The sequence below is a fragment of the Crocodylus siamensis genome, chromosome 8 (assembly GCF_052110815.1).
Source record: "Crocodylus siamensis isolate JL-2025a chromosome 8, ASM5211081v1, whole genome shotgun sequence".
NCBI classification, from domain to species: Eukaryota; Metazoa; Chordata; order Crocodylia; family Crocodylidae; genus Crocodylus; species Crocodylus siamensis.
The window spans coordinates 61,386,255-61,401,907 of record NC_143402.1 but is presented as its reverse complement, the minus strand read 5'-3'; the positions used below and the strand labels follow the sequence as shown (position 1 = coordinate 61,401,907).

Here is a 15,653-nt window from a genome sequence, read left to right as displayed (position 1 = left end):
TCCTTTCTAATGCCCCACGCCCTAGTGAAACTATCTGTAGACGTGGTTTTTTGGGGTTTTTTTTTTTTTTCTTTTCAAACATTTTCTAAGAACTGTACCTGGACTGGACCCAGACACTCAGCCCTTCTAGAAGTGTGACACTAAAGCAAGCTGTGATCAAGTATTTCTCAGTGACATTAAGCTCTTCTGGCTCTGTCCCTTCTCTGGCCGTGCCATCTACACCAGTTAGCGATGGAGGGTGAGAGCCTACAAAGTCTCATCATCCTCTTCTGTGGGAACCAGTGCAAGTCCAAAGGTACCGTGTGGGCAGGGTCTCAGCTTGCAAGTCATTGTGGAAGCAAAATAACAATTAATGCATTATAGATGGCAAAGGATTTATGTGCAGAAAGGATGCAGCGAGTAAGAACAGATTCTTTTGACTGAAGACAAAAGACTGCAGAAAGTTGCCTTACTGCTTTATTTTTTGGCTTCCCAGACTTACCAGGCGCCATTATGGGTCTGCAAGCTGGCTTTTTTTTTTTTAATCTGGCCCTCAGCTGTACTGATAACCATTGTAAATTTTCTCCTCCTTCCTGTCAGCAGCTTGCTATCTTGGAGATGAGGAACAACTGGTTATCACCCTGGCAAAGTGGATGAAATGTACAGCATGGCTGCTTGGTGCTAGCAACGGGGGTATATTTTCTTCCTTCTCTTACAGCGACTCCAACTTTTCCAGGAACACCAGGCTTAGCTCTTCTGGGCTAAATTTAACTCCTGATGTACCCTGTCCCTCAATTTTTTATTTTCTTGAAAAGTTAGCAGTGGAGGGAGGCAGAAGTCAACTCATCTGCATTTCCAGTAGCTGAAGATTATTTTGAATGGGAATCCGCAGTATGACTGGATGGGTTTCAGTTGTTGCCTCCAATAAAGCAGTGGAAGACTATTATCCAGCTGCCCCCTTTCCCAGCAATTCCAAAGAGTGGTGTGGGGGGGGAGTCCTATAGAAGCAGATAAGGCATTGCAAGCTCTTGCCCTCAGTTGTGAACCAGTGTGCATATCAAGACCAGGGAGAGGACAAGCAGAAGTGTTACAGGAAAGGCTGCTGCTACGTTTTCTGGACGTCCTGTTACTGGGGCAGTATCTGAATACTTTCCACAAGAAATAGACCCTGACAGTCTCCTTCTTGCTTTGGTCTCTTTCTTTTAACAACTCATTTGGCAGAATTAGTTTTGCGAGCTCCACATGGACATCCGTCTGAGAGGCACACGGATCTGGATTACAGGTCTCAACTTTAACAGTTTGACCTGCAGCCAGTCAGTTTGTCTAATTCACCATATCCCTTTTCTTCTGTTTCTTATTGCCAGGGAAGGGCTGGGAACAACATCCAGAAATACAATGCAAAAGACCATTCTCCTACCATGTGCAGCCAGACCCAAAGTAGGCAAAGCCATGGGCTTAAGAGTGTGGTTTCCTGCCCAGCTCTATAGGTTCTCATAAGCATCCAGGTATTTTACGTGCTTTTTATAGTATTTTAACTGCAAAACACTCTAAATACAACTGTGGCTGGTGTCATGCCCCTCTGTGATATGAGGAAGTTGATGCCCATGGACAGATTGACAGAAAGGATGATTGACCCAAGATCACATGAGATGGCGTTAGAATTAGTATTCAGGAGTTCTTGGAGCTTTGTCTATTGCTCAGGCCACAAGACTAGAGCTGCAAGATGCAGTCTGAGCCTGCTCCATGGTTGGTTGCCATAAGAGACTCAGACCATCCAATGCCAAAAATCAGTATTGTACCAAAAACACCACTTTAGTTCATAAGCACTGTAGGCCTTAAGCAAAGATCATGATTTTTTTTTTTTTTTTTTAATCTCTCCATCCTTGTTCTGGGGGTGACTTTCAGTAACAGTAAGAATTTGGTAAAAGGTATAGAATTAAAAACAATAAAGGGTGCACGATACCGGGTAATGTCTGCTGGTTGGCTCTATCTTTAGTAGTGGATGCAATAAAGGAAAAGGGTTCAGAGCTATTTTCTAATCCCCATTATGCACCTGGACCTGTGCATAAGCTAGAATAGCCTGGATGCTTCTCTAGCATGATAATGAACAACTGGAAAAGATAACCCTGAGACGAGTCACCGAGGGATAAAACAACACGTATACCTGCTCCAACGTGCCCCAATGTGTCTTCCTCTGCCAGACCTTCAGTGATGCATAGGGTCTGGATCATATTCACTAGAGCTTCCTCAACTCCTTAAAATACTTCAAGGCAGTTGATTTCTGCTGAAGAGCTCCTTCCAGGTGGCATTAATAGTACTTTGGATAAAAGCATACACAGGTAGGGAAACAGGTGTGTGGGACTAAATTTGCAAAGAGACTTGGACATTGGGACTCCTAACTAGGGATCTAACTGCCACTTCTATGAGCAGCAGGAACAAGTGAAAATGGCTGCTTTTCTTAATAAAAGTTCATCTGGGCAACCTCACGCGAGTCTGGGGAATCTCTTAACTGAATCTGTTTTGCTGTGGGTGTTATTGAAACATTTCCAGATAGGATTCCTGACAGTAAGAACCACTGGGGTCATAACGCTGTGGTTATATCATCTATGCTCGGTGTTTAGTGATTTGGGTTCTGTATGCTACCGGCATTTTAAAATGTGTTTTTTAAGTTGGGTTCAACTGTCCACCCATCTTCCTCTACCCTAGTGTACATGCAAAATTTCTTGTATGCATGTCTCTTCATAGAATAGACCAATGATACTCAGAATGCCCTGGCACCCCGGTGCCTTGATCCTTTCAGGAGTGCTATGGGTGCCACACTGTTAGCATTATTAGCTGTGCAAACACAGTTCACATGATAAACACGAAGGGCATTTATACATGTGTTCTGGGAGTGGTGGGGATAGGGGGTGCTGCTCTAATTAAAGCAGCCTGAGCATCTCCTGTATCAACATCCCTGCACTTCAAAAGGGTGAGGAGGCAGGAGATATCTAAAACTCATCAAAAAAGCATTAGATAAAGTGCCTCTGCTATCATTTTGAAGCATGAGAACGCTGAAATATGAGGGTGGTACAGTCACCTTCCCTGGCGATCTTCAAAAGACAACTGGGTGCACATTTTGCTGGGGTCATCTGATCTTGGCAGTCTTTCCTGCCCTAGAGCAGGGTGGCTGGACCTGATGATCGCGGGAGGCTGCTGGAGCTGCTCTGACACGCTGGATTACAGCGTGCTGGACCAGCCTCCTGGCTCATGTATAGGCACCCAAAGATTTCAAGTAGGAATCCATAACACCAAAAACATGCTGACCTATTGTGATCGTTCGGAGTTCTGTGCAACAGAAGAATTGCTCTATCTTTCTGCAGTCAGCAAACCAAATGAAAGCTAAGAGCTGGCACATTATGGTGGCGGGGGGGGAGGTACCTTAATGCTAAAAACTTTTGTGACCCATTGCAATAAGCCCATGGCAGTCCCTTCACCAGGTCTAACATAAGCCTGCTCCATCACTGCAGCTCCTCAGTCGAGGTTGCCTTGCAAGTCTTAGGAGGCTTTTGTCCACCCTGCAAACATAGGTCTGCTGTACCTGCACACTTGTCACAAATGAATAACAAATCAACAGTTTGTAAACCCCAACTTGGGTCCCGTTCCCCCCCACCACCCCTCGCCTCTCTCAATATTCTTTATTGAGAAGTGTCAACAGATTAGCTCAGAGTCCCTCTGTGCAGACAAAAAGCTGCCACAAAGGGCATTAGGCTTCAGGGATCGGATTACCATGTGGCCACCTGTCATTCTGACTTCTTGTAAATTTCTCTCGCCAAGTCCCTTTTTCACATTAGAGAAGTTTTATGTAGAAAAACAAAAAACAAAACCAACCCCCCCCCCTTCAAATCCCCTGCCTCCAAAACTGCAGCATTTTAGCATTTATTTTAGCTCGCCGCCTTAATAAAGATTTTGGGACTGCAAAGGGCTTGGGGATTAGAACTGTTTGAATAAAGAGAGCCTTTATTACATTAGTCTAAGTGGTTAATAGGTAAAGTAGGCCAATCCATCTTTAAGCTAAGCCTATCATTTCACCCACGATGGGTGCAAGCTTTGAAGTAAAATTCATTAAAGGAAAAGCTTTTCCTCTGTTTCCCTTGACATGTTAATAGCTCAGAGTTAGGAGCTCTTCTCCGCCTGCAGAAAATTCATAGCTCTGCTCTTCTGAAGCAACCCTATTGCATTGTTGAGAAGCTATTCCACAGGAGCTGACCAAGCAGATCTGCAGCTAATGTAAACTGTTGTGTTTGGGGAGGGGGGATTGGCTTTTTAAAAAATAGTCTTGTATACGGTTGTTTGGTTGTACATGTCAGCATCATGACCAAACATTTCACAAAGCACTTCACTAACAGTTAACCACTCAGTTCACTGCACCCCCTCTAGTTTCCTCCCAACCCACCCCCACCCCATCTCACACCCCACCTCAACACCAGACCCTCCCCTTTTTCTTCCCTGTCCTCATTCATGGAGTTGCAAATCTTCAGCTGTTGTTTTTGTGCTTGTATCATGAAACATGTGCCATCTCTTCCAGGTCTCTTGTCTCTTTCTCCTTCATCTTCCTCCATTCTTCAGAAGTACAACTGCAGTTTGTTCACCCCCAGTCATAAGCAGTCCAGTGTAGATTATTGCACTTCAGTGGGAGTCAGTGGACCTAGGCAGACTTGCCTTTTCAGCTTTGCCCATTGCATTCAGTGCAGAATCCTTCTTTCCAAGGGATGGCCAGGTAACGGTGGCTTCTGAAAGCTTCCTCTGAAATTTATGAATCTAGTCTCCAAACCAAGATGAGAATTTCAAGGGTACAAAAAGAAATTAGGCACTCGGTTCCCTTGGCTTAACTTTCCTTTCTGCTTCAGTCTCCCCCTATATTGGCAGCTTGTCCAGACTCCTAGAGTTGCAGGTTGCACAAAACTGGAGACTGAAGCTACCCAAATCTCTAATGTGAACATAACCCCTACAGAATGGTGGATCAAGCTGAAGCATTGCAGCCTGGACAAGTTGGGGAGTAGTTAAAACAGAGCATTGGCCACTTCAACCTGAATACAACATTGGATCAATAGTAGTGGGACAAAATCAATACATCCTTTAGCCCTGATGCGGTCTAGTCTGACATCATCTGTGTGTCCCTGGCAGTGCTGCAGTTGACAGTTTTCCGACCTGTGTCCTGCTTTCTTCTCACAAATGTGTCTCCTACTTTTGGTTTGCTCTTGCTATCTCTGCAGCCCTGGCAGAGCCTTTTAGGCTATGTACAGACAGTCAAAAACCTCAAGGCTGAATTGATTCAATTTTTGCAGGTTAGTCTAAGTTGCATATATTGAACTGATAAGCAAGTGAACAAACATTCACTTTTGATTCTGGAAATGCAGCCATGTAACTGCAGTGGCCCAGGCCAGAAACCGGGGGTGCTCAGGCATGCCTCCCTGCTCAGCTGAAGCAGACAGCTTGGGCCAAGGCTAGTTCACACACCTTGTAAGTGTGGGGGAGAGGGTTGCAGGGAGGTGCAAAGCATCCTGGGATGCTGGGGAATTGCAAGTTAACTTGAATCTGGAGGGGGTCTGGGACAGAGTCGATTAAACCAATTTAACCTAAATCAGTTAAGTCTGATACTACATCCGTCCAGGTTTATCTTAAACCAGCTTCAACCATTTTGAAAGCAGTTTATGCGCACTAAACTTCTGTTGCGTTACAGATTTCAACTGGTTCCCCATCACTTATATACCAGTTTATATGTAACTTCTGTCCCTAGCCTTAGAGCCATGCAGTTTTCTAAAACGTGAAATAACTTGCATTGAAGGCTTTTAGGACAAATGTCAGTGCGTTGAGAAATTGGACTCTGTGCCATGCTCCCACCCATTTGCTCTCTGGTTCACCTGTAAGTCAGTCCAGCAGTTTACTTACAAGCCATTATTATTTAAGCTAGGTATCAACAATTTCTCCATCTGTGAACATCTCAGGCCTGTAACTTTGTTTCCAGTATCAAGTTGTCAGCAAACCAACTAATCTTTCTAGGAAAATATTGAAAACCGTGGTGCAGATTTCAGCTAGAGAAGGGGCAAAAATGAAATTGGGCATGTATCCTGACTTTCTGAAGCAGGAGGGTGTTGTGACAGTACTATCTAACCTCTAGTCTCAACAGGCCATGATATCCAAACACACTCGCTGTCTTATGGATTCTACATGTCTCTTTAAAGTAAGATAAACTAATATACTTGCTGTGATTCCTAGTGGTGGGACCCTGGTGTTAAGATGCAACTATTAAAAAACAGTGCCTTGGTACTGTGGGAAAATCTTTTTTTTTTTTGCTTTGGAACTAGGTCCTGGTAATGCACCTCTTGAGAAGCCCTTCATTTATTCTTGCTGCTCTTTTTGCTTATAATGGCTGTTATAGAGGCTGGAATATCACATTTCTCTCTTTGCTGGCTCTGTTTATCTCCACTGGAAAAGACTTCTGATCTTCAAATGCAGAAAAATTAGCAATGCAAGTCTATTTTACTGTTGTCTTTGTTATTGTGCCAGCATTTCCGTAGGAAAGTTCATAGCTCTAGAAAGAGCATCTTTTTACAGAAAGCCGGTGAAGGCCCAGTAGGGGGAGCTCAGATGACTTTGCTTTTGAGACTCCTTCCCTCAACAGGGGACTGCTGGGTGGAAGGCTTTGAGACTAATCCTGCAAAGAACTGAGTGCCCACATATCTTGCTGAAACAAAGTGGAGTTGAGGACTCAATGACAATATGCAAATGCAAGTTCTGGCTATTTTGTGAGTGTGCTGGTAATGGATGTGGTATACTTTGGACAATACTATTTTTTTTAAAATCAGGAATCCAGTAGACCTGTTGGGAGAAATAACTACTATAGTCTACAATGAAGACCTCACTCCTAGCATCCTGAAGAGATACAGATTAAATCATTCTACCAGCTATGTGTCCTTCCTAATAGTTATTTGTTTTGGAGCTCTCCAAAGTAGAATGGAGTTCTCAGTCAATGTTCTTGACACTTTTTATTTTAAAACTACAATAGGCAGAGCTTTCGCTTTCAGTTTGGACTGCCATAAATAAAATGGAAATTGGCTTCCACCTACGTCCCCGCTGTGCATAGTTTCAGAGTCCCATGCACCATCACTATTTAACCATCGCTAGTTTCCCAGCTTCTCAAAGGACTGAGAGCAGGCCCTGGGGAAGAAGTGAGCTCCAGAGAGCTAGAGCCTGGGCAGACTAGCTTGACTTTCCCCACCCTTGCTACCAATTCGCTCCAACTTGAGCATCTCTCCTAAACACAGCAACAGGAGCACGTTCAGGGACAGAACAGGCGGATCCTATGCTGTTGGTGCAGTGGTGCTCAGTCTTTTGATACCACAATCCTTGATACCATGATCCAGATGAGTGGGGCAGGCAGGTCTGCGGGCAAAATTGAGCAGTGTGTGTCAGGACTGGGCTCTGGAGCCCAGCACCACAACTTCCTTGCCCTGTGCTCTGTGACTTGGTCCCCAGGGACCTGGCACTGCTCCCTCCCACCACAGCATGCCAGAATTGGCCTCCTGGGGCCTGGCGTCACCCCCCTCCCCTACGCCAGCACGTTGGGATGAGCTCCTGGGGGCCCAGTGCCAGTCCCCCTCATGTCAGGATCGGGACCTGGCTCCACCCCACACCCAGCCCTGCACACAGGGATTGGGCACCAGACCAAACGTGTAGGGCTTGGGGTTCCCTGTGGGTCCAGAAACTTAGTTGATGGGCCCACATTTCCAGACCCATGGGGGCCCCAAGGGCCAGGTGACGTGGGCTGGGGGATGAGCACCTGAGCATCCCTGCTTTAATCTTCCGAGGTGAAATGAATATGTTAAAACCCAGTCTGGGCAGTGATAGGCAGCCAGTGCAAGTTGCAGGGCTTGGATTAATGTTAGAAAGAGATGCTGGTTAATGAGTAGTCTGTCAAAAGCTGCATCTGCTCTAGTTACATTTAACAGCGGCTCTCAGTACTGTTGTTGACTTGCGCCCTTCTTTGTTCACCTTGTGTGATTTACCAAACCGCAGAACAGCCGACCCAGGAAAAGTACTGCTCTATTTCTCCAAGACTTCTTTTGGCCTTGGAGTAAACTGGTTTCTAACTGGAAACTCCCTCACCTTTATCTGGCAGTATCTGGGGTAGCCACTTCATTGGTAAAATGTGCTGCGTTTGCCCTGAAGTTTTTGAAATTTGGCCTCTGCCATGGGAGAAGTATAGGTCTTTCAGAGAGAAGTCTGCTTCCACAAGTGGCCTGGTTATGAGCACCTCTGTATTCACTTAAGTATGGATTTTGTGACACTTCCAGTGACCTGCTACATGCCTGCCCTTTATACGAGCCTATATGCACAGCTGGCAAGAGGGCCTTTACCGTATTCAGGCGAGGTACAAAGGCCACCAGCCGTCTCTCGGTTGTCTTGATGGCCATTTCATACTTTGTCTTAAGGAGAGTGGGTTTTCTGGACAGTAAATGTTGTCTGTAGTGGAAGTGGCAGGTAGATCTGAAAGGCCATGTTATAGCTATGATGCATCTTAATGATATTTCAACACGTTTCAGTTGAATAGATGTGATACAGTGAAAGACATGCATGGAACGCTGTGATATATTTTGAATAGGCCTGTTTTTCAATAATAGCATTGAGTCCTTGATGCAATGTATTATGATACAGGAGTGAACAATATCAAATGCTGACTTAGTATCTCAGAGGTGCAATGGAGAGGCCATCAGTTGAATTTTCTACAGCTTATTTAGGTAATTATCATGGGAGCTGGAGGAACGGAAATAAGAGGTGCCAGAGTAATCCTAAATTAATTCATAATTCAGTAAATAAATATAGTGGAGCTGATGCTGACAAATCGTGGGGGGGGGTTGCACATTCACAACGCGTGTTGCACACTTCTAGCATTTTATTCGCCGAGTGTAGTCTCCCACTGAAAGAAGGAAGAAGGTTGGGGGAAGGGATGACAGGGTAAGGACAAGAAGGAAAAATTAGATTTACCTTTTTGTGCCTGATAACTATATAGGCAGGCAAGGTTCCTGCCTATGTTCTTGGACCAACATGGCTACAACCAAAAATCCTCATAACTATATAAGCATTTTAAGCTGAATGCCTCTTCTCTGCACCACAGCTTTAGCAGATATTTTTTCCAAAGTGTTTTGTTGAACTGATATAATTTTGAGACCTCAGCAATTTCACAGCTTATGGAGGCAGACTAACATATTGTATGCATAGAAGGAACCAAATAAAGTATAAATTACTACTGTGGTGTGGGCATTGGGAATCTAATATCAGGCCCTGTAAGCGAGTCGAAATGATGGTGTGCTAGTAGCAGGCCTTGTAAAGGTTTACACTGCAAGGGAACCAGTTATCTGCCCTTCCTAAATAACATGTATTTGTTTGGCAGAGACTTGATGCCCAGGACCCTGGACGGGCAGATCACCATGGAGAAAACGCCCAGCTACTTCGTCACCAAGGAGGCACCTGCTCGTATCTCCGCCATGTCGAAGGGCACCAAGCTCATCGTAGTCGTAAGGGACCCTGTAACCAGAGCCATATCTGATTACACACAGACTCTCTCTAAGAAGCCTGACATCCCCACCTTTGAGAGCCTGACCTTCAAAAACAGAACTACAGGCCTGATCGACACCTCGTGGAGCGCCATCCAGATTGGCATCTATGCCAAGCACCTGGAGAACTGGCTCCTGTACTTCCCCATCGGGCAGATCCTCTTTGTCAGTGGGGAGCGGCTGATCAGCGACCCTGCTGGGGAGCTGGGCAGGGTCCAGGACTTCCTGGGCCTCAAGAGGATCATCACAGACAAACACTTCTACTTCAACAAAACCAAGGGTTTTCCGTGCCTGAAAAAGGCTGAAGGCAGCAGCAAACCCCACTGTCTGGGGAAGACGAAAGGCAGGCCCCACCCCGAGATAGACCAGGAGGTGGTGCAGAGACTGCGGGACTTCTACCGGCCTTTCAACATGAAGTTCTACCAGATGACTGGGCACGACTTCGGCTGGGACTGAGGCTGATGCAGTCGCACTCCTCTGTAATTACCCGTGTGGCACGGTTTGCTTATATAAAGAGATATATGTATGTAAAATGTACAGAAATCTATTTTATAATAATTTATTTTTAATTCTTAAGCAATTAATTCACTAAGCTGCCTAACCACACTGGCTAGAATGTTAGCCCATAACCTGTTTAACATTCCGCGGTATTTTATTCTAATGTCTTTTTTCTTTGGCTGTAATTGGTGCTTCCATTTTTCCTAAATAAAATTAGTATTTAAATAAGGGGATGGGAGGAGGGGGTGGAAAAAAGCACAACTTTATTTTTGTTACGGGTATTAGGCCTTTATAAATGCTCTCATCTTGCAACTCTTAAGTCTGTTCCACTAGTGTTCTGTTTACCCACCCCCACCACACCCCCTCTACTGCATTAGATCTGGTTTTGGTCAGCCATGTTCCTTTAGGCCATCAGAATAACCCTGGGTTAGGGAGCGGTTACACTACTTGTGGAACATAGTTGTACCTAACATTGCAGCTACTTTACAGGAGAGGTGTGATGTGCAAAACCCATCAGTATTCAGTATTTCTGCTCCCAAGCTGTGCAGCTGCTAGTGCTCCTGAGAGTCTTGCTGATTTTCATTTTTTTGTTTTAGTGTCCTCCATAGGCTTTGCTTGGTGCAGAAGCTTCTCTTATGGAAAAGAGCACCAACAGAGGGAGGCCTCTGTCCAAGGGGAGAGCAGACTCATCAGTCTTTCAGTTTTCTTTTATTTTAATGAGGAGGATCACTCCCTCATGCACCATACCCCGTGTGCCCATCTAGAACAAGTTTCTGGAAACTCTATGCATTTCTTTCCTAAACTTAATCTTGTCCTTAGTAAAGAGATGACATGCTTATTGCTGATATGAAATACTCAAGAATAAATGAATCTCCCACTCTTATGTGCATATGCATGTATGGTGGAGAGCCCATTCTAAAAAGCACTAGTCTAGTATGCAAGCAGAGCAATCTGCTTAGATGCACCAAAGAAATCAATAGAACTACAGGAGCCATTTCAGGGGGATGGGAGGGAGGGAGGGTGGGATCAATCTCAGTGCTCATTAGTGGCAAAGAGATAAAGTAAGGCCCTGCTGCCACTTACTGTAATTGGAGATCTGAGTGGGTCACCAGTGAAATGAGAGTGGGCCCTCAGTTTTGTCCCTGTTGGATGTTGATTTGTCTACATCACTCTTCGGTGTAACCTCTTAGCCAAAGGCCCATTCTAAAGGGACTGCTGCTGAAGTAGGAGAGGGTGGTCCCGGGCAAGGTTCAGAGGAATCCACAGAACCATGCAGGGAAATGTATACACGGCTTGCTGCCTACCATTGCTGCCGGACTTATTCTTGTGCAGTTACTTTTCCAGAAATTTGGGGTTAAGAGATCCAGAATCAAACACCAGTGGTATCTGAGAGGGAACTGTTCTTACTCAGAGTGCTGTTCTTACTCGGAGAAGCAACTGCTGCGTTCTTCTGGATAGTGAGGATAAAATAAGAACCCAGTTTTTGCTCTTTTTGCTGAATGCCTTCCGAGGACGTGAGCTTTCCGGATCCAGGTTTCTACTCTCCCAGTTTCTGGTGCCAGTCAGGAATGGAAACAAAAAGGTTGAAATGCACTAGAGCAGCTGCTTTTGCAGAATTTCCAGCCCGTGCAGAAGTAGCTAGTGAGAGGGAATCCTTCTCTAAGGAGAGTTCTGGCCAAGTTTTGCAGACTCGGGTGTTCTGGATAATCTTTCTACACCTTCCGTGTCTTTGCTGGGCTGAAGCCCTCGCGTCTTCAGTGGACCTTTCAGTCACATAGCGATTGCAAAAAAGCCTTGCAATTGCAGAAAAGAATAAAAGCAAAGCTGTGCCATCATTACTGTGCAGCTACAGGGTGAACGCACACACATATATTTCTATAGTCTCTAACACGGAGCATAGGTTTCATTCAGTAAGTTGTATAAATTGAGTGTTATGCAGGAGTGTTTCAAATGTATGTAGTAGGAGTACCATGGTATTTGCTAAATAAACATGCTGATGTTCCTGCATGAGTACTTGCATAATATGCGCAGTGTAATAAAACTGTAAAAATCCTGTGTGGATAATACTGCAATAATAGCAAGTGAACTAATGGGCAAGCAGTACATGGCTTTCTTTGTGTTGATGCACTAGTTTCATGTGCGTTATCCATATAACTTAGTCTGATTTCCACCCCTGTTCCTCCCCCATCCACAGCAAGTACAGTTGTAATCCCGTGTTACTAAACAATGCCCAGCTGTGGCGGTGTGTGTTCTGTGGCATTCCCCAGATACGGCTTTTTCTTTAACAGTCTCTTTGCTTTTGCCTGTCCTATACAGCTGTCTCTACAGCTGTTTAATGATGAAAATGCAGGCACGATTTTCCTTCAGCACAATTCAGTTACCAGGCCTCTGCTCTCTCTGGGCCCAATTCTGAGCAGGTTTACACAAATGGGACTGAGACCAACAATCTGGCCCTCTGGGTCTGTAAGCAAGAGGAGCAACAAGGTGGTGTCCTTAAGAACAGATTCAGTTATATTCCTTTCTGGACCTAAGGTCTGCCCAGTTTAGAGCCCCGATAAGCCCTTAGGGTGGTTTCACTCGCGAGTGGTGTCAGGGCATGGGAAGTAACAACGTTTAGCAATGTCACTGGGATGGAGAAGACCACATCAAGATCAGTGAGGGATGAGAGAGTGGTATACAAGTTTGCCCTTGCAAGAGGCAAAAATCCCCTGGTCCAGAGGGAGATACGGATGCTTAGCATAGTCAAATGTCTGCCATTGTGTGAACAAATTTTGTATTTGCGTTTTAAACCTTTCCTACTCCCAAGTGGATGGTGACATTTTCACAGGTGGAAATGGGATTGTTTCCTGGCTGGTCGTGGTTTGCCATGGGCAGTTCCAGCAATACAGCTGCACGACCTTGGATCAAGTCAGTCAATTTTAGAAGTCGTATAAAGGAAGTCTTCTTTATGTGGTGTCCAGTCTGTTGCAGGTAATCTATACAGTGGAAAGCAAGGCATAAAATTCAGATGCAAACTTTTCACAAGTTTCAGGGGCATTTTGGATCTAGACACGTTTAGTCGGAGTTCTATTTTTTGGCTTCAGCTCTGTGGAGAAGGGGCGTTAGGTCCTATCTCTAATACTAAGTACTAAATACACTAGCATGTCCAGTTTACCATAAAGGCCTACTAGCCTGACACTCTTGAATAACTGAGAAAGTGTTTACTTTGGAAAAGTAGTACTGTACCAGAAGAAAATAGTTATTACAGATACTTGTGTCTTCCTACTAGACAGTTTATGCAGTGTGTGGAATTAAGTCTTCTGTTTCTTTCTCGTTCTCCAAGGCAACCAGTCAAGCTCTCCAGCTGCTTGTTCAGCTTTCGTGAAAACCATGTCACTTTATGGTGATGTGGTGGCATTGCCCGAGCATTTGATATCTTCTTCCCCCCTCCCCCTCCAATACTTGGCAAAGTTCTGGTATCCATGCTGCCATGTCTTTATTTTATTTCAGACTGGTTTCTTCAAGAGCTGAACATGCTTGGTAACCATAAACATCTCCTAATACCTTCCTCAGCTGTACGGAACTTGTCACAATGTTGGCTTAGGGTCCGTTGTTTCTTCTTCTTTGTTAGGTTGAGCCTTGCTTCTGAATAGCTTCATGAGATAACCAGGTTGGATTACAGAAGCACGTAAAGTTAATATTCTTTTAAATACTTTTAAGCAAATTGCTAATCACAGCTGACCATCTTTTGTAACACAGTCTATATGGGCTTCTATAGATGTGTTCCTAGCAGCGGTAGGAAAGGGAGGCACTTTAATTAGTATAGCTCCAAGAGCCATGCTACTTAAAAGCACCTAGAGCATCACGTATCAGAATCCCCACACTGAAAAATGGTGGCCAGGCACTTTGAACTAAAGCTCGTTGAACAAGCTTTAGTTTAAGGCACCCTACCACCAGTTTTCAGTGTGGGGACGCTGATACGTGTGATGCTGGAGCCTGCTGGAGCACGGTAATTGCCATGCTGCAGCAGTCTCACTTAATAGAGTCTGCTCTGACACGCTGTAATTACAGTGCATTGGAGCAACCTCCCTGCATGTGTATAGGAGCCCTATGAGACCAATTACCATAATATGAAAGGCCTTACCTAACCAACACGGCAACCAAGATGAATTCCTTTACAGTATCCATCTGGTTTGTTAATACTGGAGTCAATATTATCGTTTTTGTTTTCTTAAGAAAAAGTTAAACTCAGAGGTGTGGTTAGAATTTTTTTTTTCATATTGTAACATTAATTTATGGCTGAGTTTCATTCAGCCTTGTATTCAGAAGTGCAGTACAGATATTAGCGATTTGTTGTCTGTAATATGGTATGGTAGAATAGCCGGTTTGTTTAAGAAACAAAGCATAAAAAACCCTGAAAAAAATAACAAAAAACCCCAAAAAACAAAAACAAAAAAAAAACCAACAAAAAGCCCCAAACAAAAAAGGCAAATCAAGTATTTTGTGGTATGTACAACACAAATTAATTTTACACAAAAATGTTTCTAGGAAAATGGAATTCTGATAATTCATACTATTTGTATGAACAAATAAAATATATTTTACCAAGTCATGGACCTATTTGTTTTCATTTGGATGTGTGGAGGTAAATGAAGAACATTATATTCCATGTTTATTTTTAGTAGCATTTTGGGTCACCAGTATCTGATTTGCCATCGGGTACTTGCAACTGTAATTGGTATGGTATCACTTCCATTGTTTATTTTAATAGCATTTTGGGTCCAGTGTTTATTTTAGTAGTATTTTAGGTCACCAAGTATTTGATTGCCTTCAGATACTTGCAACTCCCATTGGTGTCAATGAAATTTCATGTTAGCATATGGGCACTGATTCAGCAAAGCACCAACGCATGTGTTCAAAGTCCAATTTTAAATCAGTGGGATTTAAGCATATGCTTATTTTCCTATCCTGAACAGGGCTGCATTCCTGAAGAGGTGGCCTCTAATGAAAAGGGACATGCCAAAGTGTTTTGCTGATTTGTAACTATCAAAATTGTCCCAACTCCCGTTCAAAACGCATACTATCTTCAATAGTGTACAGCTAGGCTTTTAGGGGGCTTGCTCTTTGAGGTGTTTACTGCTCTCCGCTCTTCAAAGGAAAGTGAAGAATTCTCCGCACCTTTTAAAAAATCTAAGACCAGAGCAGGCAATTTGGTCTCTCTAGCCAGAATCAAGGGCCATGCCTAATGATAAACAAGTTGGGATTTCAGAAGAGTACCTGCTAAGTAATATGTACCCAGAGCAATGTGTAAGCAACATTAAAGACACCATTAATAAAGCCATCACAATTTAATTGAAACAATAATTTATTTTTTTATCAAAATGAATTTTGCATTTGATACTACTTTCATTACAGGCAATGGGAATTTTGTCATTAGCTTCCCTCATGCAGGACTTGGGTCTTTGGTGTTACTGGGTTTGCTGTGTTAGGGAAGTAGGAAAGTGAGGTCTTTTATTTAACCCCAGAGGTGCCTAAATACGGTGGATGCACTTCTTAATTTGAAGTTTCCCAAGTGTACTTCTGCTTCTGTCCAGATCTTCT

The 15,653-nt window shown here is 44.0% G+C and overlaps 1 protein-coding gene across 1 annotated transcript in view; it reads left to right on the top strand.

The window, feature by feature from the left end:
- HS3ST3B1 (heparan sulfate-glucosamine 3-sulfotransferase 3B1) overlaps positions 1 to 14,591 on the top strand; it is a 41,057-nt gene extending 26,466 nt beyond the window's left edge. Inside the window, exon 2 of the mRNA XM_090059389.1 lies at positions 9,413 to 14,591. Within this exon, the coding sequence (XP_089915515.1) occupies positions 9,413 to 10,031 (619 nt within the window). The 3' untranslated portion in view covers positions 10,032 to 14,591. The remainder of the gene's footprint in view (positions 1 to 9,412) is intronic.
- Positions 14,592 to 15,653: the final 1,062 nt, after the last annotated feature.